Source organism: Saccopteryx leptura, chromosome 9 (assembly GCF_036850995.1).
Source record: "Saccopteryx leptura isolate mSacLep1 chromosome 9, mSacLep1_pri_phased_curated, whole genome shotgun sequence".
NCBI classification, from domain to species: domain Eukaryota; kingdom Metazoa; phylum Chordata; class Mammalia; order Chiroptera; family Emballonuridae; genus Saccopteryx; species Saccopteryx leptura.
The window spans coordinates 33,135,893-33,161,600 of NC_089511.1; the positions used below are offsets into that span (position 1 = coordinate 33,135,893).

General features: G+C 47.6%; 1 protein-coding gene across 1 annotated transcript in view; it reads right to left on the reverse strand.

The window, feature by feature from the left end:
* Nucleotides 1-2,209: 2,209 nt before the first annotated feature.
* The window catches only part of MBTPS1 (membrane bound transcription factor peptidase, site 1), a 65,547-nt gene continuing 42,048 nt past the window's right edge, over nt 2,210-25,708 (reverse strand). The window contains exons 12-23 of the mRNA XM_066348409.1: nt 22,412-22,556; nt 18,684-18,872; nt 17,979-18,151; nt 15,882-15,997; nt 15,210-15,366; nt 14,351-14,475; nt 13,633-13,710; nt 11,050-11,190; nt 8,767-8,898; nt 7,579-7,705; nt 4,480-4,610; nt 2,210-3,050 (exon numbers count right to left, since the gene is read on the reverse strand). Of these exons, the coding sequence (XP_066204506.1) occupies nt 2,854-3,050; nt 4,480-4,610; nt 7,579-7,705; nt 8,767-8,898; nt 11,050-11,190; nt 13,633-13,710; nt 14,351-14,475; nt 15,210-15,366; nt 15,882-15,997; nt 17,979-18,151; nt 18,684-18,872; nt 22,412-22,556 (1,711 nt within the window). The 3' untranslated portion in view covers nt 2,210-2,853. The remainder of the gene's footprint in view (nt 3,051-4,479; nt 4,611-7,578; nt 7,706-8,766; nt 8,899-11,049; nt 11,191-13,632; nt 13,711-14,350; nt 14,476-15,209; nt 15,367-15,881; nt 15,998-17,978; nt 18,152-18,683; nt 18,873-22,411; nt 22,557-25,708) is intronic.

Sequence of the window (25,708 nt, forward strand, 5' to 3'; positions counted from 1 at the left end):
GTCCTCTCCTGCCCCAACTACGTGACCCTACAAATGGGCACCGAGACTGCTGTGAGTGTGCTCGGTGCTGGGGCTGCTGGGGCGCCCGCCACTTAAACAGCAGGCCCTGTCTCTGGACAGAGCAAGTAGGGCAGCGAGCGGCCTCCACACTAGGAGGAGATGGGAGTGGGGGGTGGGGGCAGGAGAGCCAGTCGCAAAGGGACACATGTAGACATACAGCTCGGGCAGGAACAGGGGACATCTGGGTGCAAGCACCATTTTGGGGGGTGAGGCACCCGAGTGCCCAGAGAGACAGGAGAACCTGAGGCTGCAGCCAGCGTGGGGACCGACACGAGCTCCCTGCATGGGGTCTAGAACTTCACTCCGAAATCACCTCGCCTACAGTGTTTGGACGACTGTACGCGAGATGGAGAAGCTTTGTCTCGTTTACATAAAACTTTCTGTAATTCAAGCATGCGCCAACATTAAAACTGGGAGGTCTCCAACAGATTTCAGGCTTCTCTAGAAAAACGAGGATGTGCCGTCCCTGAGACCGCCTGGGCCTGGGCGCTCCAGCACATACCAGCCTGTGACCTGCTTTCACGCTGGGCCCATGTCCTCATTCCCCTGTGGGACAAGGATGGGCCGCGGCCCTAGGCTTTGTTGCGTGGAGCAGATGGCGAGACGCCCACAGCTGTGGAAGGTGGGTGGGGAGACCAGAAGGCCCCACAACGAACACCGCACAAGCCCCCTTGCTCTGATTCCTCGAAGTGATGCTCAGATCCTCAGCCCATCTGAGGGCAGCGCGCTGTGAGCCTGAATGCCTGTGTTCCCAGGGGCGCTTGGGATGGGGAGAGCCTTAAAGCGACAGCAGCCACAGAGTGCGGTTAAAAGGGCAAGATCACCAGCGTGACCTGCCAGGGAGAACCCATCACAGACAAGGTAGGCCTTACTGGCGCCTCCATCTCTTGGCATGGGCCTTTTTCTCTCCAGAACTCCCCACACGGCCTCTGCCCACCTCCTTTCCACTCACTCAGTGCATCTCATCTGTGACATGAGGGCCAAGGTCCAACCCAGCCAGTCAGCACACAAAAAACAGCCTGGTCAGGCAGGGGTTAAAAATTACAAGCTGTCATGGATTGGTTTCTTAGAAATGACACCTAGTGGATAAAAAGGGCTTCATCAAAAGAAACACTTTTATGCTTTAAAAAGGAGATCGTCAGGAAAGTGAAAAAGACAGCAGAACAAGAGAAAATATTTGCAAGTCATGTATCTGGTAAGAGACTTGTATCTGGAGTACATAAAGAACTCTTACAGGTCAACGATAAAAGGACAGCCCAATTAGAAAATGGGCAGAGGCTCTAAATAGATGTTTTCTCTAAAGATACAGAATGCACCAGAAGCTCAGTGTCTTAGTCTTTAGGAAAATGCCGATCAAACCACAGGAGATACCGCTTCCCGCCACCAGGACGGCTGGAATCGAGACGGCCAGCAGCGAGGGTTGGTGAGGGCATGGCGAGAGCGGGCCCTCACAACACTCCGATGAAAGCGTAGGAGGAGGCAGCCACTCTGGAAACAGAGTTCGGCAGCTCCTCCAAAGCCTAAGACACACAAGCTGTATGACTCTACTCCCAGGAATCTGCCTAACAGACATGAAAACTCATTGGTGTCCACATGGACACTTGCACACAAATGCTCAGAGCAGCATTACTCACAACAGCCAAAAATCAGAAACAACTCAAATGTCCATCAGCTGAGAAATGAATAAACAAAATGAGAAATATTACTCTGCCGTAAAAAGGAATAAAGTACTGACCTGCTACAACATGAATGAGCCTTGAAAACACGCTAGATGAAAGGAGCCAGTCACAAAAGGCCAAGTAGCATATGGGTCCCTCATATGAAGTGTTCAGAATGGGTAAATCCATAAAGACGGCATTAGTGGTTGCCACGGTGGTGGGGGAGGGAACAGGCTGACTTACCAATAGGGACAGGGTTTCTTTTGGGGGTGATGAAAATGTTCTAGAATTATGGGGGGGGGGGTTACACAACCTTGTGAATATACTAAAAACCACTGAACTGTATACTTTAAAATGAAGATTTTCATAGTATATGAATGTGAATCACATCCCAACAAAAATTAGCAGGCTAATACAGAAACCATTCTAGGCTGTCATCAAAACAAAATGGGACAGGTGGAAACTGAGCTCATGAAAAAATTCTTTTTAGCTTCATACAGTAATGCATATTTATTGAAAATTTTCTTCACCGACAATGGTGAAATCAAGACCCCAAATTACAAAACATGATGGCAATTGAGACTTATAAAAATAAAGCGAAGGTCTATGTCCCACAGATCTGTGCAATTTGCCTTCAAATCTCAGTCCGTCCTTTCATCAAAAAGATCGTGAAATCCGTGTAATTCCTCATGATGGCGTAAAAAACTGCATTCCATTGACAAAAAAAATAGCTTTGCTTCCAAATAGCACAAGTTTTTAAAGTGACTTTTCCCGACAATAAATATAGAAAATAGCCTTAACGAGCATATCTTAGCTTGGTCAGTTGTATCATTGTTTTAAAGTACATCCTCCGTCCCGGGTCAGGAGACCCCGGCAGCCTTCTGGTGTCGTCCGAGTCTTTGGTGTGTGCAGCGGCTGGATGAAGCCCTTCCTGCAGGGCCCGGCCCTGAGATGCCAGGATGTACGGGAGCCTCCATGCATCACAGGGCAGGCCCACTGGGAACGGACTCTCAGACCCCAGCAGCTGAAGACTCAGGCCCTTTAAGCGGGTGGCCCCTCTGGAAACGACACAGGACTACCTGCCCACCAAGGCCATCGGGAGAGGCTCTTTCTGGCTCTCATGGTCAGTGGTCTGTTACACAGAAGGGGTCTTTGGTGGGTGAACCTGCTGCATGAGCTGTGGGCGCTTCACCCGGGGTTTCCTCCGCTTCGGCCTGCTTTTGGCCTTGTTGATTTGTACCACAAAGAAGGCCAGGACCACCATGGCTCCCAGGAAGGCAAAGACAGGGATGGTCTGACCCACCTCCTGATTGTAGCGGCCAGGCATGATCCCTGCAAGAGGACAGCAGTGAACAATCAGTGACACCAGCCTCTTCTCTGAGAGGCAGGCTCATCACAAACGAAATACTAATTTCATTAGCTAGGCTTGCAGGGCAAATATACTTTTAAACCTCAGCTGAAGTAAGCCCGGTCATTTGTAGAGAATCTGTGAGAGTGACCTGCAGCTGCCTGCTGTGCATGCATGTGTGCAAGTGTGTGTATGCAGGTGCGTGTGTATGTAGGTGTGTGTGCACTCATGTCCTTGTGTGCCCGCATATCCATGTACACGCATGTGCATGTGCACACGTGTACATGTGTATGCACACGTGTCTGGAAAGTGCAGTGAGGTCTTTGCTCCCCGTCCCTGTGCTCATCTCAGACAGAGACCAGGACGGGCCTTTCTTCTGTCACAGACAATCTACAGTAGGGTTGGCCAGAGGTGCTTTTTGTTTAAATACAATGAAAGATGGACAAGTTTGGCTGCTGGGAGGAGAGAGGGTGCTTCCATCCTAGCTGAGTGGAAGGAAGAGGGAGAAGGCCAAGCAGGAAGGAGGATGGCTGGCTGTGCCCCACCCTCCCGGGAGAGCCATCCACAGATGGGACATGTGGTCAGAAACCAGTGGCCACTGGAGAACCCTGCTTTAGAGTCAGATGGCTCTGCAACTGAGTAATAATGCTGGGATTCAGAGCACCCAGGCCTGCAGGCAGGTCCTCGGAGGCTCAGCACCACTACACAAAGTTCCCAGGGTTGAACTGAATGGGACCCCAGAGTGTCTGGCTAGTTCTTGGAACCAGGAGAAACCTTGTGTGGCAGTGTAAACCCTTGGAAGGGCACAGGGGTTCCGGAGCAAGAGAGCCGCCGGCACTGCCGGAACAGCTGGATGCCACTGTCCAGGTAAGGGAGAGCCTGCCCAGCCAGGCCGAAGCCACTAGTCTGTAGAGGGTGCATTTGATGCTCCTTAGGGAAAGGGGACAGAATCAGATCAGATCACCTGAATTTAACAGAATCCCAGCGAAGCCCCACCCAGGTGGGGCAGGGCAGAGTATCAGTGGAGACCTCTGGGCTCAGCAACCAGCTGGGACCAAAACCAGCAGGTGACAGGCATCCCCTGGGGTATATAATACATGCTTGTTTGCAGAACTTAAATAAGAACGTGCAAGTCACTCTGTTGGGAAAAATTTAAGTGTAATATCGGGCCATCATAAAAGAAATTCAATTTTGAAAATCACAGAAGTTTCAGTGGGAGATGGTGGTGAGTTCCTCTCTTAGGTCCACTTATGGCCTTGCTGACCCGCACCACGAGGCCAGCCAGGGTCACCACGGCTCTCAGGAAGGCAAAGATGGAACTGTCCAGCCCATCATCTGAGGAGGGAGGACGGAGAGGACCCTGAACAGACTACATTGGGACTCAGTGCAATAATGAAGCCCCTAAGAACTGACCTCCAGGAATGTCCCAGGCACCACTTTCTCCAGGAGACAGGGGTCTCACTTGAGGGCGATTCGATCGGAAGTTGGGTAATACCACTTTGTCCAGGTCGATGGAGAGTAGCTTCTGATGTTTCCAAAGATTACTTTAGGAAAACAGATGAAAATAAAACAAAAATAAGCAACTGTACTAGCCTAGGCGGCTTAGCCAACATCTAAGAAACAGAAAGTGATTTAAAGAGAAATGTGAAATGATGTCCCATCTACATCTACCTGAATGCAACTGTGTAACAACTATAGTCACCACTTCCAGGTCCTGAGACAGAAATGTCAAAACCAAGGCCATACCCACAGATTAATATCTGAGCAGAGATCAGTTCTACTGAGTTTATAACATGGCCATCTGGGAAATTCACCAAGTGCTGGGAGAGGGAACGACACGTCATCTCTGAGAGGGGCTCAGATGGCAGGAACAGAAGCCAGGGCTCTGTGGCAACAGGCCAGGCTCAAGGCTCCGTCTCCAGACACTGGAGCGGGAGCTGCCTTCTGACGAGTGAGTGCAAACCAACGCAGAAGGGGGCTGCCCTGGAACGGGAGCCACAGACAGTCTGCCCTCAAGGGCACCACCATCAGGAGAGAGAGGCAGACACACGGGCACCTGCCTTGCTGCAGGGCTGGGAAGGCCGGGAAAGGAAATGCGTGTTCTGTGAACTGTGCTGACTCGTTCCAGTAGCACTGTTATGATTAATTCTGAGATCAGAACAACTTGTTCAGGCCACTACAACTGAGACCCGAGAGCAGAAGCTGATCCGCAGCAGAGAGCAGCAGAGCGCCTGGGAGGACACCGAGCTATAGGAGCAGAGTGCAAACGGAAAAATGGGAAGACTGTTCTGGCCAAGTGAGGGAAAGGAACGAAATATGTTTGCAAATTATTAATTCCCCATTCCTCTGATTCCTATTCATTTGGAAATGGTTAGCCTGTCTCTTACTTCGGCCAAATAAAAGCAAAGGATGTTCAATCCTATTGGCACTCAGGGTGAAGGTCGGCAGGAAGCCAGGCGACGCGGGATCTGTGGAGATTTCTGTACAGGAAAGAGATAAACTACTATCGTGCGCTTCCACCTGGGTGGTGCCTGAAGATGCCAACGAAGATCACATCCTGTTCTACTTTATATGATTTAACTTTCCATTTCAGGTTTAATCAGTGTGAAAATTAAACTGTCAATGTTCAATTATAGAATCAAATGACATTTAAACTTTATGAATCTGTAGCTCAATACATACGTATTTTAATTCTAACAGGTAATATCCTGTCTGGAAGTTAACTATATGGTAATGGCGCTTTCCTAGTTAGGCAACTGTGGCAACAGTGCCTGACGTTATCCTGAGAATTCCACAACACTCTAATGGAAGGACAGAAGGGGTAGCCTCACCAGGGGCCCCTGGGGGGTAACACTCCTGCAGCTGCTCTAAGGACCCCTGACATTTAACAAAGACACCAGGAAAATGAGCCTGCATTACAGAGACATACAAGACACTGGCACTCAGCACTGACAGACACCCTGGCCATTCAAGGGCAGTCGGTCGCCACCTAATGTCTCAAATATCTTCAGATTCAAAATGCAGACCTAGGTCTGGGTCTCTGAGAACCGAGAAGAACAACCAACAAGCTGTAAAATGTGAGATAAAGGTGAAGCCTCGTGGGAGTATGAGGAAGGAATTCCTGAGCATGACATTGAAAATCAAATTCCAGGAGCTATCAGCACCCTTAATGGGCCAGGTCGATGTGTGATGGATCATCTGATGTAGACAGAGACCAAGGATGGGGCTCTCTGTTCTCAGAGTCCAGAACAGCACCATGAAGAGTAATTAGAGTTCGGGAACTTTGCTAATGGCTATCCAATGAGTATGAATTGTTGATTACGGCTAGAACTGAAATCTGGTTTGAATACTAGATAATGGTGAGTTATAAATAGATGACATGTGAAAATGGAATCTTATTAGAAATTTTTAAATGATGGGATGTTAACTGGAATGGAAAAGTACTCAGCAATTAACATCTCAGGAAGAACACTGCTGACGGGAAGACAACGTGATGAGGCGACAACTGCACTGCTCTGTTGAGCATGTTCTAGACGAGGACACGTGGTCAGTGAGTGGTGCACTCGGTGCTTCTGTTCATGACAACAGTAGAGCAGAGGCAGCTCCGAGGCCGCCTCCTTTTGGCAGCTCACAGCAGAGACAGCAGCCCTCCGTCCCCGGCCACACCAACACCTGCACACACTGAGACCCAAGCAAAGCAGGCAGCCCGGTGGGGGAGAGAAGGCAGGAGCCTCGCTAGAGGGGAGCTCCAGCCGTCAATGTGCGTGCAGGGTGCTGCCCGTGCGGGGAAGACGGGCTCTCGCAGCTCCGTGCACAGGAGAGGCAGTGGGAGGAGTAGCCCACAGCTGTGCCTGGGACACGGACCCCTGCTTCACTGTGTCAGGACCCCAGTCAGGAAAAGCCCCTTCTCCTTGACGGAGCAGGGTACTGTCCATGGATAACTCAAAGTTTGGCTTCTGAAAAGAAATGACGCCAACGAGGTCAAGTTGGACAGTAAGGTGGAGAAGCAGGCACATCAACGACGTCTGGGCTCCATGTACAGAAGTGCACTGACCAACAGCGACCCTGGTAGGTCGCTTTACCAGGCTCAGCACTCAGCACGGGAGAAGGGTACAGACACACATCCGGGCCAGGCCACAATCAAGGACCAGACCCACCCCGAGCAGCCCCAGTCCCTGGGGCATGACAGAAGAAAGGACCCGTCTGTATTTCAGCATCAACATCGCAAACAGGGAGCATTCAACCCCCGAACCCCAAACCCTAGGAGTCAGCGCTTCATCACTATCAGATCACAGCTTTTTAAGCAAGAATCGACCAAACCTCACTCAATGCCAGTCACCCAAAGTACTTCTTTATGCAGAATACCTCCCGAGAACAGCGCTCGCTGATTGAAATAACCACCACAAAGTGACAAGCTAGAAGATTTGGTTATTTGATAATAATGCCAGTATTTTTTTAAAAAGCAATGAATCATAAACCCTGCAGGAGTAGAAAGCACAGGAAAACACTAACCTGGGAGCTGTCTCATTTAAAGGCTGCGGTTTGGCCCACGACAGGTGCGGACAGGCCGGCAGAGCGCGAGGCTCCGGGCCTCCCAGACGGGCCTCCAGGACCTTGGAATACCGGTGCAGGTGGTTCCCTGGGCGGCGTCCACAGCAATCCACAGTGACAGCAGCAAATGATCAGTGTTGTGAAGATGTAAGGGGAGGAATGGAGCTTCATTAGTCATCTGCCTGCGGTCCACTGTGTGCGCCTCGCCTGTCCTCGGGCAGGGGCTGGGAACCTCACTGACTATATATACACGTACCAGGCTATACTTCAGGAGCCCAACCTATGGATATGCTTCGTGGAAAACTCTTTAGCTTTTAAAGTATTTAATTCTCATACAAAAAAGAAAAATCTGCATTTTCAAACTTCAAAATTTCTTTTATTACTTAGATCTATGCTGTCCAAAACTAGAGCCACTATCAATATATGACATCTGAATTGGGGTGTCATATGTTTAAATAACACTGCTGTATACTAGGTTAGTCTTTTATTAAAGTGAATTTCACCCGTTTCCTTTTACCTTCTAACGTGGCCACTGGGAAATTCAGAATCATGTCTGTGGCCGACACTACCCTTCCATGGACAGCGCTTAGAGGCTCAGGCACCTGGGTGTGAGGACCCGGACCAGCCCTGCCTGCGGGACAGCACACGCGAGCCCGGGCTCCCCTCGGAGCCTTCTCCTCAGGCTCCACTGCAGCGTTCCTCCACCGTGAACGCAAGTCCACTACCTATTTCCACAGGGCTCTGAGGACCTAGCGAGGGAATGACTCTGTGTAAAGCACCCGGCCCAGTCCTGCTACCTAGTGAGGACTCGGAAATGTTGGCTGCTCCTCCCAAAGACCCCAGGAGCGAGGTCTTCATCTGTGAGGGGGATGGTCAACCTTAACTGGGAGCGGTTTGGAGACCTAGGAGTGAGCAGGAAAAGCATGTGACACCGAGGCCCTGGGTACAGTCCATCCTGTTCACCTGTTCACGGGAGAAGAGCCCCGTCTGCAGGCCAGAGCTGCTGGCCTCTATTCTGCCGGCAGTGGTTATGAAAAACCAGCAGGGACCCCACTGACTGGCTCCGCTTCCTGGCAGATGTGACTATTTCTGGAAGCAGGCCGAGCTGGGCTGCCCCCACCCCCGCTAAGCGCCCGTGGGCCCACTCACCCTCCATCCTCTCTGGAGGCATCGAGCCGGCCCCGCTGGGAGGGCGCTGCCGGTTCCCAGAATGACTGAGGCTGGGTGGGGTCACCCCGTACGACGTGTACTGAAGCAGTGCATCCAGGAGCCAAAAGCAGTCTGTGGGTTCAATAAACACGCTGCTTAGGATCAGATTTTTTAAAAAGGAGTTTCTACAGGAAAATAAAAGCCCTCAAAATGGAGAGAGAAAGTGAGAGGTGAGTCGATTACATCAACATAAACTCCATTCTCCATGGTCAGAGCTAGCCACAGAGAACATGAAGAAACATGACCTGGCCGTGGGCTTCACCCCGGCTCAGGGCTCGGGCAGGGCGGTAACACTGGGCACTGGCTGGATAAGCTGTCAGAGCACCGCTGGGACCTGGGCCCCTCACGACGAGGACAGAACACAGCTCATTCAGGGTTGGTGAGACTACGTGACACCCATGAGAACAACTGCTCAGACTCGGGGCTCTAGGTACGAGAACCAGGTGCTGAAACTGCTGTCAACGCCCGAAGGCTGTCCTGACTTACACAGTGAAGGCAGAGCCAGGACTACCGTGTGTGCTTCACAGCGAGGTGGCTTCAAGGTCACTACAAGCGCAGAGTCTAATAACTTGGGCTGCCCTTTGAGTTAGTGGGCCCCAACGACCAAGTCTGAAGGAAAATGCTCAGTGGTTCTGGGAGACGATGCAGGGAGTCCAGATGCTGGGCTACGATCACAGAGCCAAGTGGAGGGATCTTTTCTACCAGGAGACAGATGCGATCTCTCCTTAATCCTGAGAGCATCATTTCCAGACCAATTCTCCCCACAGCTGCCACTCCAAGTCCCACCAATGCCAGCCTGGACCAGACGAGACTTCCGAGAGCAACACACCAGGAGCTCCTGCACTAAAGAGCGCTCCTGGAGGAGTGCTCGTGCCCTGACTGCCGTCGGAAGTTTAAGGACCAGTCCTCTCAGGCATCTATCATTTTAACAAGAGTCTTTCTAGAAGATTTCAGGTCTTAAAAAAATATCTTGGCCCTGGTGGGCTGCTTAGTGGATGGAGCATCAGGCCCGGCGGGCGGGCATCCTGGGTTGGATCCTCCATCACGGCACACATGAGAAACAACAATTTCCTTTCCTTTCCCTCTTCCCCTTCTCTCTCCCCTCTCACAGCCTGTGGCTCGAATGGTTCAAGCATTGGCCCCAGGCACTGAGGATATAGCTCGGTTGATTCAAGCATTGGACTCAGACAGGAGTAGCTAAGTAGATCCTGGTCGGTATATATGCGGGAGTCTATGTCCCCTCCTCTTTAAAAAAAAAAAGCTCTGTGTAAATAAAACATTCATCTTCTTTCAACTGTGACTTTAACCTTCACTTTTGATTTTTTTTCCACTTTTGATTTTTAAAAAGACCAACTGGATTCTAAGGACTTACATAAAACCCTAGGCATTTCGTCAACTTCAAGTTGGAGGAGAGGTGCAGCATACAGCTCCCAGCTCGCGCTCCGGGGCCTCGCCCTTCCTGGCGAGCCTGCTAACTGCTCTCAGTGTGACTGATTCCCTACGTGCCCTCAGCCTGCTTCTCCAGGGAGTTCCAAGACTGGGTTTCAGTCCTGGTTTTATCATCATCTGACCCAGCAAAAAGATGTTAACACTTTACCATTCCATTTCCTTCTTTACAAAAAGAGCAAAATAAACCGTGTCCAAGCTTGAAACCCAAATATGGAGGCTACCTCGAGAGATGCTGAAAAAGAGGAGGAGTGTTAGGATCCGCCTCCTGCCCCTACCCACCTACCCACCCATGGACAAAGCAAACGCCCCTCACTGGTCAAGGCTCCTAACAGCCAAAATGCCCTCGTCTGGCCCTCCAGGATAAAGTGGGTCCGCCCTGCGAGGGGCACCTGCATGGCAGTGCCAGTGACGTACCGACCCCAGAGGAAAGCCAGGTGGGGCAGGCCAGGTACGCCAGCAAAGGGCCTCTCCGAGGCAACGTGGCAGTCCTGGCACCTGCTGGCCCCAGGACAATGACTTTGGAGGGGAAGGCAGCAGAGGCAAGAAACAAGCTTCATTTTGCTTATTAAATGCATCCAGACTTATATACCTATCAAAATATTCCAAGCATTTAAAGCAGCAGGTATGTCCCTGGCCACACATGGCCCTCCTGAGCAGGTTCTCGTCAATTCACCAGCATCTCATCGGTGTCTTTCCAGGGACAAGGGAAAGAAAGGATCTGACCACCAGAGTCACAAAGCACAGTCTCCTTTTCAGCCACACTACCCGTCTCACCCTTCTGTCGGTGACTGTCATCTAAGCAATTGGAGTCTCCATACAACACGATTCGGCCTCCACCCTCAGCTGGGATCTGATAAAGTCCCAAAATGGGGACGTTTTCAACAACTGCTGTTTCCTGTTTTAAAACCTCCAATCCTGAAACAACACAAACAAAAACAGCAATGAGAATTATCGAGGAATAAATGATTTTCCAGTTGCCACCTAACATGTGACAGTAAATCACAGCAAAATCCACTCTTTAATCACATCAATGCAAACTTTTAGCATAGAAAAACAATGCCTTGAGTGCCATTAATTTGGGTTTTAGCAAGATTCACTTACATGTGTGTATATAATGTATATATATTTCCATACACATCTTTTTTTTTCACTTGAAATGGTGGTAACAGTATTTACAGCTTTAAAAATTTCATGTTTCCCTTTTTTATCTTAAAAACATAAACTTTGATCCCTTCTTATCATGCTGAATGGCTATGTCCTTGGCCGGCCAGGCAGCTCTTGCTAAACACACAGACACCTCTACAGACACAGTGACAGACATCCCGTTTCTGGTCTTATTATTCAAAGCTAGGACAAACATAACTGATTTTTAAAATATATGTCCACGATATTTTAAATTTAGATTTAAGATATGTTACATACATCTCACAAATACAAGTGTTCCAAAGCAGAGCCTTATCTCTGCCCAAACAGATGGCCCAATTTACAATGTTTAATGAAACAAGAAGTCAAAAATGCATAAATGCCACAGACGCCGAGTGCGAGTGACATCATATCATCTCAGTCTCTGAGCCTGAAGCAACCAGAAGCAACCTCGTTCCTTGGCACTAAATGACAACCATCTTCGCCAGAAGCCAGATATACCCCGTTGGTAACATCTAAAATGTCCGTGGCTATAAAAATGCAGCACTTCCTGTTCTCGGTGTATAGTTCCACGAGGAGCTGCGTGAAGGGAGAAGCAAGGCTTTCCTGGTGCGCGGGCAGAGACAGAGCGACACAGCAGCTGAAAGGGGAAAGTGCCCCCCGCATCGCCACGGGCCTCATGGGTTAGCAGTGTGGATTCCGACAGCAGTGTGGTCCTTTGAGATCCAGCATAACCCAGATCTTCAAATTCCTTCTGCACCCAAGAGATTATTCAACTTAAAACCTATGTGGAAGTAAAAATCCCCTTAAGGATTTCGAGGTGACTTTTATTTTCAGGCTAGCAGAACCTCAGAATAAAGCACACACCTTTAAATCTACTTCTTACTCCTCTCCTAGCAAAATGGGTGCTACCAGTTGGCCATAAGACCACTGCCGTCACCCCCGTTTGGCCCTTACCAGAAATGACAACTGCCCTGTGAGAAACTGAATCCAGAAAGAATCACTAACCTACGGTAAACTATGCCAAGTGACTGAGAAATCATGATTATTTATGTGCTCAAGTTAAACTGCAACCCTGTGCACACACACCTATTGATTGACCTGGCCTTGCTGAAGGGAAAAACCCCTTCCAGGTAATACAAAAATAATTTCAGCCTTGCAAATGCAAATAGATGAGCAGGAAGTCCTTCTTGCCTTCTTAACATTTTAAAAATGAAACTGTCCCTAACTTCCAATTACAGAAAATGGCAAACTTTACAATGGAGGGGACTCCCATTCTGAAATTTTCTGACTTGCATGAGAAAACGAATCCTTCCTGTAAATTTCCACAAGCCTGTCCCATTGGGCACCGAACAGTCTCACAACTCTTGGCAGAGGTGAGAGAGACACATGGTGAGGAATCCCGGCTCCGGAGTGGGGACGGCAGGAGGCCGCCCAGAGCCGGAGCAGGCAGACAGCTTCCCGCGGTGGGAAGGGCAGATTCAGTCCAGGCCGCCCGGCTCCTCCCTGCTCCTGGGTTTGCTCAGGGCACTCAGCAGAGTCCCGGATGCTGATGTGAGGGACCGCAGTGTTTGCCTTCCTGGGTGATGTCTGGCTGAAGTCAGATCAAAACTGAAAGGGAAGACCTTTCTTCCCTTCAAATTCTTAAGGGAATTTTAAGAAAGGACCCTACAATTAATATTCTTTACCTTTATACAGTTAAAAACATCAAAACATGGTCAACATTTTCCCCAATTTTAGTGATCTAGCAATCATGGGAGCAGAACAATTTACAAATAGTAACAAAAATTTAAAGCAACTTTAAAGATAGTTTTAAAAAATATCTACAAATATTTAACAGCCCTTCTGCAGGAAATGCAATTTATTTTGCAGTAGTCAGTATACACATATATTCAAATTATCAGCAAGGGGCAGTCTTGTCTATCTCTGCATCTATCAGAGCCACTACCAGAAGTCCTGCCTAAAGTAGGTACTACACAAATAGTATTGCAATAAATTATTAGAACAAAACAAAACTGCTGGTAAGTACGGCGATGTCTTTTGGAGGTACTGAAGATCCTCTGGAAGTAGTCGTGATGAATGCACAACTGTGTGAAAACACTAAAAATCACTGAATTGTACACTTTAAAATGGTGAATTGCATACAATAAAACTACTACTTAAAAGGAAAAAAGAAAGAAGGAAACCAAAAAGCCTATGAAGAACATCCCTTACCTTGGTCTTTAAACGTCTGTGTTATCACTATGCCATCTTCTGGAAATTTAGCGATGCTGCACCCTGATGCATAGTACACTGGAAAACAGTTGTCCGAGTTGAAGAACACAGAAACACGGAACGTTTTATTAACAGCTACTCATTCACCTAAAATGCATTCTTTAGACATTATATATTTTCTAAAATTGCTTTTAATCTTAGAAGAAGAGCTGCTATTACTGATATTTAAATTACAAAGAATGACCTCAAAACTGAAGTTGAAAAATACTACTAATAAGATGTCTGAAGAGATTTCTGAAGCCTGAGCTGTTACAGACTTGAAACAACTAAGTCAGGATAAGCAGAATCAGTAACAACTGTGCTCAAGATATTGTTCTAGAAACTAGTTCCCAAAAATCTATGGGGAAACTTCTTAAACGAGATTTGCCAAGTAGTTTCACAAACAGAATTGTGTAAATAATCAGGAACCTGTCAGGTATTTCCTATTTGGGAAGATGCAAAATACAGAGCACCAATGGGCGGCATTAAAAGGAAAAATGCTTGTGGGAATTATCATTTAAAATCCCGGACAGAACTAGAGGGGTCAACACCAGCTTCCTAGACGCCCTCTGTGGGACACTGAACCATGTTCTCCACAGCCTCGCGTCCTCAGGACTCACTCCATCCTCCGTCTGACACTCAGACCCTGGGCACCCCGTTAACACAACACGAAGCTTACTGTCGTGGCTCGCCAAAGTAAAATCCCCTTCGTACAGGCCATCGCTGAACCCCATGTTCCAGACAGACAGAAGTTCGTTCAGAGCTGGGATGTTGGCTCCTCCGGTGTCTGGCATCCACCACTGCCTGTCAAAGTGACAAGGAGGCGTGAAGAGGACTAAACTGAAACACTCCACATACACTTACTCTCTTCTCAACAAACTGTCCTCTTTCAGAACCCAGTCCAACCACACCGAGGGTTCAGCTGAAACTGCTAGCCTGGGGGTGAGCAATACCATAACATAAATGCTTCAGCCAGTGCACGAGGGTGTTACTTATTAAAGTGCACCTCATACGACATAAGTGCATTGGAGCCCGAGAGAGGGGGAAGAGATGAGCAAGAAGCTTACAAAGTTCATCACAGACTCTGAAGAAAAAAATTCACCTTCATAATACATTGGATAATATTCATAACACACGGGGAATCTTTGGTAACTAATCTACTAGAAGCTTTCTTTAAATAATAGGTCCTTTGGTGCATTTAAATTTGTACAGATTCAGTAATAAAGCGACAGAAGAATAGAAAAGAATGGAACAGAAATTTAAAGCTCAAGTATCTATGATCAACAAGGAAAGACAATGAAGCCTTTAAATTAGCACCTGGAATCAACCAGCACTTGACTTACTGGACAGACAGCCTCAGGAACATTGCTACCACCCCGAGAGAAAGCTCTCTCTAACCAAGCGCCTCAACCAGCGGTCCATTTCTGACCGCTGAAAGGACCACTAGTGGGCCAAGCAGGCACTTAAAGTATTTTCTAGGTAGAAGTTAATTCCCAAAAAGTCAGATTTCTTATCCAAATACCAACTCATATCAGTACCTCGTGTTTTCATCATAGAACTTGACTTTTCTCATAACAGACGTGTTGTACCAATCACTGAAGACAATGAGTGAGAGGCCATTGTCCACGTCCCGCCGCAACTTGGCGACCTCCTCGGGGAAGTACTCCTCTTCACTGTCCACCATGAGCAGCGTTCCTGAGGGACAAAATGCCAAGCTCTGAGAAGCTTCACCTCTGAACGACAGGGGTCCCTGTCAGAGGCAGCATCTCACTGGCCTCCACACCTCCGGTTACTGGCTCCTGGCACTCGGTTTGTGCCCTGGGCCGCGGGAGGAGCAGGTGAGAGAGAAGCCTGGAGAGAGAGAGGCCCGGGCCTGCAGTGCACACCAGCCAGCGGTGGCCTTCTGTTTCATCTGCAACGCTTATCACAGACACTTTACTTTCCGCAGAGGAGGCGAAATACAGCGCTAGAGCTTCTCTAATTAAAAATAAACAAAAATGAGCAAACTTCTTTGTCCCCACTTACTCTGGGTGACGCTGGTTACCACCGTCACTGCACAGAGGAATGTGCGCTGCTCCGCCTGGGGCCTTCTTTTGGCTTCCAGGGGACGGGGAGACCCCACACACGCTCCCTCTGCTGGCCTCTCACCTTTCAGACTTCCCACAAACCCTGACAGAGGAAAGGGCCCTGGCTAGCACACCGTTGCTCACCATACTGACTGGCGTCAAAGCACGTGAAGGGGGAGCCGAGGACTTCAACAAAGTAGCCCATGCTTCTCAAGTGTTGGTACATGTCCCTGAAGTTGGTGTGGATGTGGTCACCATTCCTGAAAAACAGCAAGTCCCGGCACTGCACTGGTCAATCTCTCCTCGGAAGAAAGGCCCTCCGGCCAGAGTTACCTCCGAAGGCCGGCGTCTCTGCAGGAGCACAGCTCCACGCCCAGCAGAGGCCTGGGGACCGGCCGCAGCACAGCCGTCACTCACACTCCCAGACCAGCTGGACTGGCATACAAAATGGGTAACAGGAAATCATGCTCATAGCACAGGTAGGAAGGGATGAAGAGACAAGAAGAAAAGGCCAAATAAATGCACTGAGACCTCGCTTTAGCAATGGCACACATGTAAATGGCACAACCAGCATTTGACAAATTCAGCACGGGAACACAGACATGCTGGACCAAGCCACACAGGGCGAGTGAACTACGATGGTGATGGACAGTTAATCTTATGTTGCGGCTACTAGTCACTTTTCCATCCCGTCTCCTCCTCAACATGCTCGTTTTCCCACTGTGTCCTCTGTCAGCCACCTACCCAAGTGCCCCAGAGAACACCCCCACCTCACTGCCCAGCAGTCTGCCTGGCCCCAGAGAACACCCCCACCTCACTGCCCAGCAGTCTGCCTGGCCCCAGAGAACACCCCCACCTCACTGCCCAGCAGTCTGCCTGACCCCAGAGAACACCCCCATCTGACTGCCCAGCAGTCTGCCTGACCCCAGAGAACACCCCACCTCACTGCCCAGCAGTCTGCCTGGCCCCAGAGAACACCCCCATCTCACTGCCCAGCAGTCTGCCTGGCCCCAGAGAACACCCCCACCTCACTGCCCAGCAGTCTGCCTGGCCCCAGGGAACACCCCCACCTCACTGCCCAGCAGAGTCTGCCTGGCCCCAGAGAACACCCCCATCTCACTGCCCAGCAGTCTGCCTGGCCCCAGAGAACACCCCCACCTCACTGCCCAGCAGTCTGCCTGGCCCCAGAGAACACCCCCACCTCACTGCCCAGCAGTCTGCCTGGCCCCAGAGAATACCCCCATCTCACTGCCCAGCAGTCTGCCTGGCCCCAGAGAACACCCCCACTCACTGCCCAGCAGTCTGCCTGGCCCCAGAGAACACCCCCATCTGACTGCCCAGCAGTCTGCCTGGCCCCAGAGAACACCCCTACCTCACTGCCCAGCAGTCTGCCTGGCCCCAGAGAACACCCCCACTCACTGCCCAGCAGAGTCCGCCTCCTGAGCAGGGCTGAGCCCGTCTGCTCCTCTCCAGACCTGTGGCCACTGCCCTGGTCTTTCAGCTCCTCCTCATTTCTTGTCTACCTGCCTCTGGTCTGAGCCCCCTGGATCTGCCTTCCAGACACCTTTTTAAAGAGCAGAACTGACCTAGAAAGTGTCCTGCCCAAATCTTTCAGTCATTGCTGCTCACCATTTTCAGCATCAAATCCAAACTCCTCTGCTTACACTAGGGCAGAGCTGAACCTGGCATATGGGCAGAAGGCAGCCCAGCTGCCCGGGAGGGGCTGCGAGGGGGCAGGGCCTGGTGGCTTGAGGATGACATACCAGGAGGTCTGGATAAGCAGCCACTGGAGTTTTATGCAAATTGTGAGAGAATTTATGTTTTTAGGTGACCAGGGCTGCTGTATGGACAAGGGATTTAAGGGAGCAAGAATGGCTACACTCAACAGGAGGCGACTGATACCATCCAGGCAAGAGATGACAATGGACTGAACGACAGAGGGAGAAGAGGCGGTGGCCAGAGAGGCAGGAGGCAGGACACTCTGGAGGGAGGACTACCAGGGTTTGCTGAATGAGTCAACAGAAGTAAGGGAAAGAGCCATTAAGGACGAGTCCAGGGTTTTGTACTGCACAACTGTACAAGTCTAACACGGTACCCTAAGAGCACAATGAGGACCTGCAAAGGCTGGGGCTGCGGAGGCCCAGGCTCCGCGAGGAGCGACATCTGCTTCCCACAGGGACAGCGGCCCCTGGTCCTGCTGCAGAGGACGGGTGAGGAGCACTGTACTGGGTGGCTGCTTACCAGTCCAAAGGGTCGTTCTTCATCCTCAGGTTATCCCTGGGGAAGTAGCCGGGGGGGTAGCGGAGGTTGTGGTACTGGTCCCAGAGAACTCTCTTGCTTCGAGGAGGAGCAGGAATTATCTTCACCTTAATTGGGAGCTTCACTGTTGAAGTCTGTTCTGCACCATTTTTTGACTGAAAAAAGTAAAAGAAACTTGGCAAACTCCCTTTTGCTCAGAAGAAACTTCCTGGTTTAGGGGTTTATTTAAGAAGTCGATTCTGTTTCTAATAATTTGAACACAAGAATTTCCAGTAACAAATGTAGAAAGGAACCTCCATGTATCACAGTTAATTCCATTAAAAATCTTAAGAGTTTGAGACTTAAATTTGAATCACCCTGTTCCTGAAACACTAGTGCTATGTAGAATTACCCCTGCATTCCCTTTTAGAGAACACATATTTTCTGCAATCATTCTGAGCCTGAAATTGAGCACAAAATGGTCCTATCTGCTGTTGCTCAGCAACAGACTCAAAGGCAGCATCACTCATTACTGCGCTGGCTTTTCAACTCCAGCTGCTCTGTAGGCCCCGGAATCAATGATCATGGCCTTCAAGCCTAATCACACCAGCTGTGCTTCAAATGCGAGACCCTAGGTGTTCAGCCTGTCCCTCCCTTCCCAGTGGCGATGGTGAAAGGTTAAGAAAAGCCCTCCCTGCACTCACTTACTTCCATCTCTGCTGGAGATGCGATGGTGATCATGACGTGCCCCTGTGCAATGCCCTCCCAGGAAGCTGCTTTCTTGGTGACAGAAATCGAAATGGCCAGGTAGCCTGACCAAGGCCATAACACCGAGGAGTAAGAGAAAGCCACTTCGATGTTGTCCCCATTCTGTGGTAAATAGGGCTGCCAGTCAGGCTGCAAGAGAAAACAAGCAAAGGCCAAGGTGAATGCTCAATTCCTAAATTATCTACAGCAGTTTTTGAGAAATAATGTCATACTTTAAATAAGGCAAAGTGAAATTTATATGCAGACACTAAGTAACCTATAACCAAATTAGCCTAAGGAATGCCTAGGACATCATCCATTAAAAAAGTCTGGAATCCACTATTTCTGACAGCCTCCAATTTTAAAGAGAACTTTCCCCCACACTTAAATAAGAAACAAAATGGGACACATAGTTTGCCATACAACTTTACCTGATGGAGAACTTAAATAAATGCAAACTCTCAGGTTTGAGGTTAGATTCCAATTAGTTAGTTGTACGCTTAAAGAATCACATTTATTGAAAGGACCCAAATAATAAAATGACATGGAGGCAAACTGTCCCCAAATCCTGACGCCAGTGACCGAGCGGGCGGAGGCTCCTGGCGGGCCCAGAGGGAGGGCTGCTCAGCTGGCCGGAGGCCGCCCTTTCAGTCCAGTCAGGTCTGGGGAAAACGGAAGGGAAGCATGACCGGAGAGCATCTGCAGGAAGCGTAAACTAGCTCCCATAACATTCCAATTTTTAATATTTCAATAACCGACATTTCAAACTAACCTAAATTACTCATTTCCCTCATAAACCAGAGAACAACAGTACATTCCCCAAGTGAGTCAGCATATTAAAAAATATTCTGAAAAAGGTGAAAAATATTTGTAGGATAAAGCATCACAAATAATGAGGAAGGAAAGGGATTTTTAGTAAATGCTCTTGAGATAACTGGTTAGCAATTGAGAAAAAAAAAGTTAATTTTCATCTATCATTTATATCACACATCAAATTAAATGTTTTAAATTACATATCTAATGAGCATAAAAGAAATCAATATAAAGTGAAATTGAGATTTGATTATATCTGTGGAGAAATAAGTTTCTAATTTTTCAAAGAAATCACAAAAGATTAAAATTCAACTACATGAAAATGTGAAACTCTCAAGAGAACTTCCTCCCTAAGATAAAAACCACCGCTAATATCAAAGAGAAAATTAAACAATAATCTGTGGGAATTTTTTTGCGTAAAATGCAACAATGGTTAATTTCTCTATGATATGAAGATCTTGCTAGGATGAATAAGAAAAGCCTAACTTCCAGTACATAAATAAATGGGCCAAGTTGATGAAAAGCTAATTCATACAAGAGGAAATACAATTAGTAAACAAACCTGGAGATATTCACCTCACAAATAACTGAAGTGCACAATAAAGAAGGCACCCATTTTATCCCCTCTAAATTTAAAAGATGAACCACCTAGCCCTGGCCAGTTGGCTCAGTGGTAGAGTGTCAGCCCAGAGTGTGGAAGTCCCGGGTTCAATTTCCGGCCAGGGCACACAGGAGAAGCGCCCATCTGCTTCTCCACCCCTCCCCCTCTCCTTCCTCTCTGTCTCTCTCTTCCCCTCCCGCAGCCAAGGCTCCATGGGAGCAAAGTTGGCCCGGGCGCTGAGGATGGCTCTATGGCCTCTGACTCAGGCGCTAGAATGGCTCCAAATGCAACCGAGCAACACCACAGATGGGTAGAGCATCGCCCCCTGGTGGGCATGCTGGGTGGATCCTGGTTGGGTGCATGTGGGAGTCTGTCTCTCTGCCTCTCCGCTTCTTTCTCACTTCAGAAAAATTCAACAACAACAACAACAAAAAGATGAACCACCTAGAAACAAACCAAATGTCCATTAGACAACATGAGATCCATCCACGCAATGAAGTATTATTCAGCCACAAAAAAGGCTGGAGCATGGACACATGCTACGGTATGGATGCACCTTACAGACATCTCATGAGGTAAAGGCCAGTCACAAAAGACCACGTATTATAAGACTCCATCTGTAGGAACTACTTGGAATAGATAAACCCCGAGACAGAAGGTGTGTTAGTAATTGCCAGAAGCTGGGGGGGAAAACAAAGGGGAAGGACTGCAAACAGGTATTTTTGGGAGGATGATAAAAAGTTCTAGAATTGTATATAGTAATGATGGTGGTATCAGCACTTGTGAGTACACTGAAAACTACTGAACTGCACAACTTAAAAAGGTAAATTTTATGGTATGTAAATTTTATTGCATTTTTTAAAAACCTCATTGAATTCAGAAAGAATGTACCACCCAGCACAGGCACGATCGAGATGGTGCCCTTGGCATAGCACCGGCAGCAGTCTGAGATGGTGTGTTCTCTTGGACATAATCTGGTCATTTGTGCCAAGAGCCGTAATAACGTCCACACCCTTTGTATTCAGGACTCCAATCCATGGAGTTTCCATCAAGGAAATAATTCAGAAAAAACATTTGCAAAGCTATTCAGTGAAATGTTTATATTTGAAAACCATCAATTTTTGTTTATGCAAGGGGAAATAGAAAGCAAATTATGACTTGACAGTTCTATACAACATTAAACAAACATTAAAATGTATACTGGTGCCTGTATACATTTTTAAATGCTTTCAACTAATGAAAACTAAAAAAAAAGACTAAATATTTGGCCTGCTGCATAACAAAAAATATATATTTCAGATAAAGGCTAGAAAAGAACATTTATAAATTAGTGCCTATGACCACTAAGCTGTACAACTGAAACTAATATATATAAAATGATACGAAAGTGGCCAGTTGGTATGCAAAATTTTTTAAAAATGGCTATTAGTGTGTTGGGACTGAAAGTAATTTATCTGTTCTCTTTCTCTATTCTTTACTGTTGTGATCATGTTTATGTAGTTAAGTATAAAAATATATAAAAATGAGCCCTGGATGGCTAACTCAGCGGTAGAGCATCAGCCCAGCGTGTAGAAGTCCCGGGTTTGATTCCCGGCCAGGGCACACAGGACAAGTGCCCATCTGCTTCTCTCTTTCCTCTATGTCTCTCTCTTCCCCACCCGTGGCCAAGGCTCCATTGGAGCAAAGTTGGCCCGGATGCTGGGGATGTCTCCATGGCCTCTGCCTCAGGCCCTAGAATGGCTCCAGTTGCCATGGAGTCCCCTGGTGGACATGCCGGTGGATCCTGGTGGGGTGCATGCGGGAAGTCTGTCTCTCTGCCTCCCCGCTTCTCACTTCAGAAAAAAAAAAAATTAAAAATAACATATATACTTATTATTATATAATAATAAATATATAAATATATATATATTTAAATGAAATTCAAAAAAGACTATACTGGCTAGACCATAAGGCCCATTCATGCTCATTAAAGGATAAAACAATTACAAGTGTGCTTTTAATTATAGGAGGGAAATAATAAAGAATCAAATATAATTAGTCAATTCAGGAGGCAAACTCAAGATGCCAAAGTAAAACAATAGCAAATGGGTTTCACAAATTTATCCCTGACTTATATGTAAAAGACTTAGGGGAAATAAATCACTGTATCTAATCTAATATTCTGGGACCTGGATAGGAGGAGAGAACCATTCATATTTTAATTTCAGGAGAAAATGCTAGGGCACAAAGGTCTGGGCCAGGTCTAAGTTCATGACAAGCCAGAGAGCAGTTTTACCTTGTCTACAATTCTTCCTGTGACGCCCATGCCGTTGAGAATCGTGACATTGACGATGGTTGGCATTCCTCCATAGTAGATGGGCTGGGAGCAGTAGGGCCACATGTAGGGACACTCAGTCAGATCTATGTAGCTGGGGCTCAAACTGAAACAAAGAAGACAGTTTAGAGTACAGCATGTTAGAAAATAACAGTGAAGCAATACACCTGTATGGGAAGTCAACATGGTGGACCTGAGCCTTAGAAGGGCCTGCTTCTAGCGCTGCCCTCAGCAGGCATCTGGGAACTTGGCTTTGAAGTGCTCCCTGTGCTGAGCAGGCCACTGGGGCAGCTTGCCTAAACTATCTGCACAAATGACAAGATGATGCAGACACCTCCTTCCTTCTGCGAGTCTGAAACGTTGGTGGTTGTGGCTGGAAGAGAATGAGGACGTGACCAGCCCGTGAATGCTGCGTACTCAGAGTCTCAAATTGCTGGGGCAGCCCTGGCTGTCTGGTTCAGTGACAGCATCGTCCTGGCGTGTAGATGTCCTGGGTTCGATTCCCACTCAGGGCACACAGGAGAAGAGACCATGAGCTTCTCTACTTCTCTCTCTCTCTCTTCCCCACCCTGCAGCCATGGCTCAATGGTTCCAGCGAGTTGGCCCTGGGCACTGAGGATGGCTCCATGGCCTCTGCCTCAGGCGCTAAAAATAGATCCACTGTGAGCAACAGAGCAATGGCCCAGATGGGCAGAGCACTACCCTTAGGGGGCTTGCTGAGTGGATCCCAGTTAGGGCACATGTGGTAGTCTGTCTCTCTGCCTCTTCACCTCTCACTTAAAAAAAAAAAATCACTGGGGCAAAGATGAACTTTTTTTTTTTTTTACAGAGACAGAGAGAGAGAGAGTCAGAGAGAGGGATAGACAGGGACAGACAGACAGGAACAGAGAGATGAGAAGCATCAATCATCAGTTTTTCGCTGCACAATGCGACACCTTAGCTGTTCAATGATGCCTTCTCATATGTGCCTTGACCGCGGGCCTTCAGCAGACCGAGTAACCCCTTGCCAGCAACCCTGAGTCCAAGCTGGTGAGCTTTTGCTCTAACCAGATGAGTCCACGCTTAAGGTGGCAACCTCAGGGTCTCGAACCTGGGTCCTCGGCATCCCAGTCCTACGTTCCATCCACTGCGCCACCACCTGGTCAGGCAAGACGAACTTCTTAATAAATGCAGCTATGACAAATGGGTGGTCATTAGGCAAAAGATAAAAATATAAAATTGGATCCAGACCTCACATCACATACAAGAATAAATCCCGAATGTTTCAGGAGTCTCAAGGAAATAAAAGAAAGCAAACAAGTATTAGAAGAAAACCTGGGTGAATGTTTTTTCACTCCAGTGCAGAAAAAAGCTTTTGTGATTTAAAAGCCAGGAGCAACAACTACAACAGACTAATAATGTAGACTATATATATTAAAAAAACCCCGGCATGACAAAACACTTCACAAAAAAATCAAAACTGACAAACTGGGAAAAACACCTGCAAATACACATCAACAAACAATTACTACCCTTAATGTATAAAAAACCGTTAACACCTGAGAGACAAAAACCCCAGAGAAAAAATGGGGAAAGAAATGAACAGATACTTAACAAGAAAGGTATAAAGATGGCCTTTAACCGCAGACATAAGTGTTCAAACTCACTCATAACTATAGAAATGCAAATTACAACAATCCTGAAAGACCTCTTCTTACTTCTGAACTGATATAATTAAATATCCTTCTTTATTTATATTTAAATAAATAAATATAAATATTCCTCATAGATAAATATTCCTCATAGAATTCCAATTAATGAATGAGAGAAACAAAGTCACCAATGGGGCAATCTCTACAGTAATAATCCCTGCAGGCAAGAATCATCAATGGATGTTAAAGTTAGTGGAAGTACGTTAAGAAACAAGCATCTGAAAGTGCATCCCCACAAGGAACACTTAGTAGTCACAAAGGGACAGACAGTAACTGCAGTGCAGAAACCCGGCAGAAACCACCAAGGCAGGCACCGCGAGCCGCGCTGCTCCATCTCCTGTCAGAAGCACAGCTGCTGTCCCCTCCAGACCCTCCGCCACCTCTGTGCCCTGGCTCCACTTTCCCTGGGCTGCTCCTGGACAATGACTGAGCATACGGAGGTACTAGTGCAGGCCAATCCCTGTGGGACACTCTTACAGGTGACCTGGGTCAGATTCCCCACAGCAGAAATGTCCTGAGGCCTGTGCTGCAGTCTGAGAGTCTTCCTCTGCAGTTCCCCTTCCCCCACTCCCGTTCACAGGCACCCGGCCAGCAGGACAGTGCTAAGACTCTCCCTGCCTCTCCCCATTATCCTTCATATGCCTGCCCCCCCCCCCCCCACTGCCCGCGCCAGAATCTCTCTTAGATGGCTAACCCCATCTTGGCGTGTGCTTCCAGGAGGGCCTGGACTGACCCATAACCTAAATTAAATGTACACAAATGAACTCCACCATTAATAAGAGGAAGAAAACCGAGGAAGTGTCCCTGATTGGAGGAGACCAAGGAGAGTGACAGCTAAATCCAATGTGGGATGCTAGACTGGATCCTGGGTCAGGAAAAAGAATAGGACAGTAGGTGAAAACTGAATGGTCTATAAATTAATCAATGGTAACGTATCCATTAATTCCCAGGCTTTGAGGATTATACTACAGGGTGAAGCAAAAGTAGGTTTATAGTTGTTCATATGAAAAACAATAATTAATAAATAATAGTAACTTTCATGTACTCACAACTGTAAACCTACTTTTCCCCACCCCTGTATGGTTATGTAAGATGACATTAGGGAGAGCTTGGTGAAGAATTTATGGATCCTCATGTACTATTTTTGAAACTTTGTTGTAAACCTAAAATTATTTCAAAAAAAAATAAAACTTACCAAATATATATATATAACTTCAAGCTAACCATGAAAAAGCATCAGAAAAACCCGTATCAAGAGAGTCTATAAAATAAGTAACCCACATTCCCAAGGAGTCAGAGAAATGAATAACAAGGCAGATGAACTGTCCAAGGCTATAGGAAACCCACACGACAGGACAACTACAGGCGACATGGGGCCTGGATCCTGGCCCGAACGGAGATCACCAGGGAAACTGGCGAACGTGAATAAAGCCTGCAGACTGATTACAGTACAGTATCAGTGCCACTTGTTGGTTTAAATAGTTAAATTATGTTTATATGCTAGCATTAGAGGAAGCTCAGTAAAGGTATATGAAAACTCTCTAAACTATTTTCACAAGCTGCTATA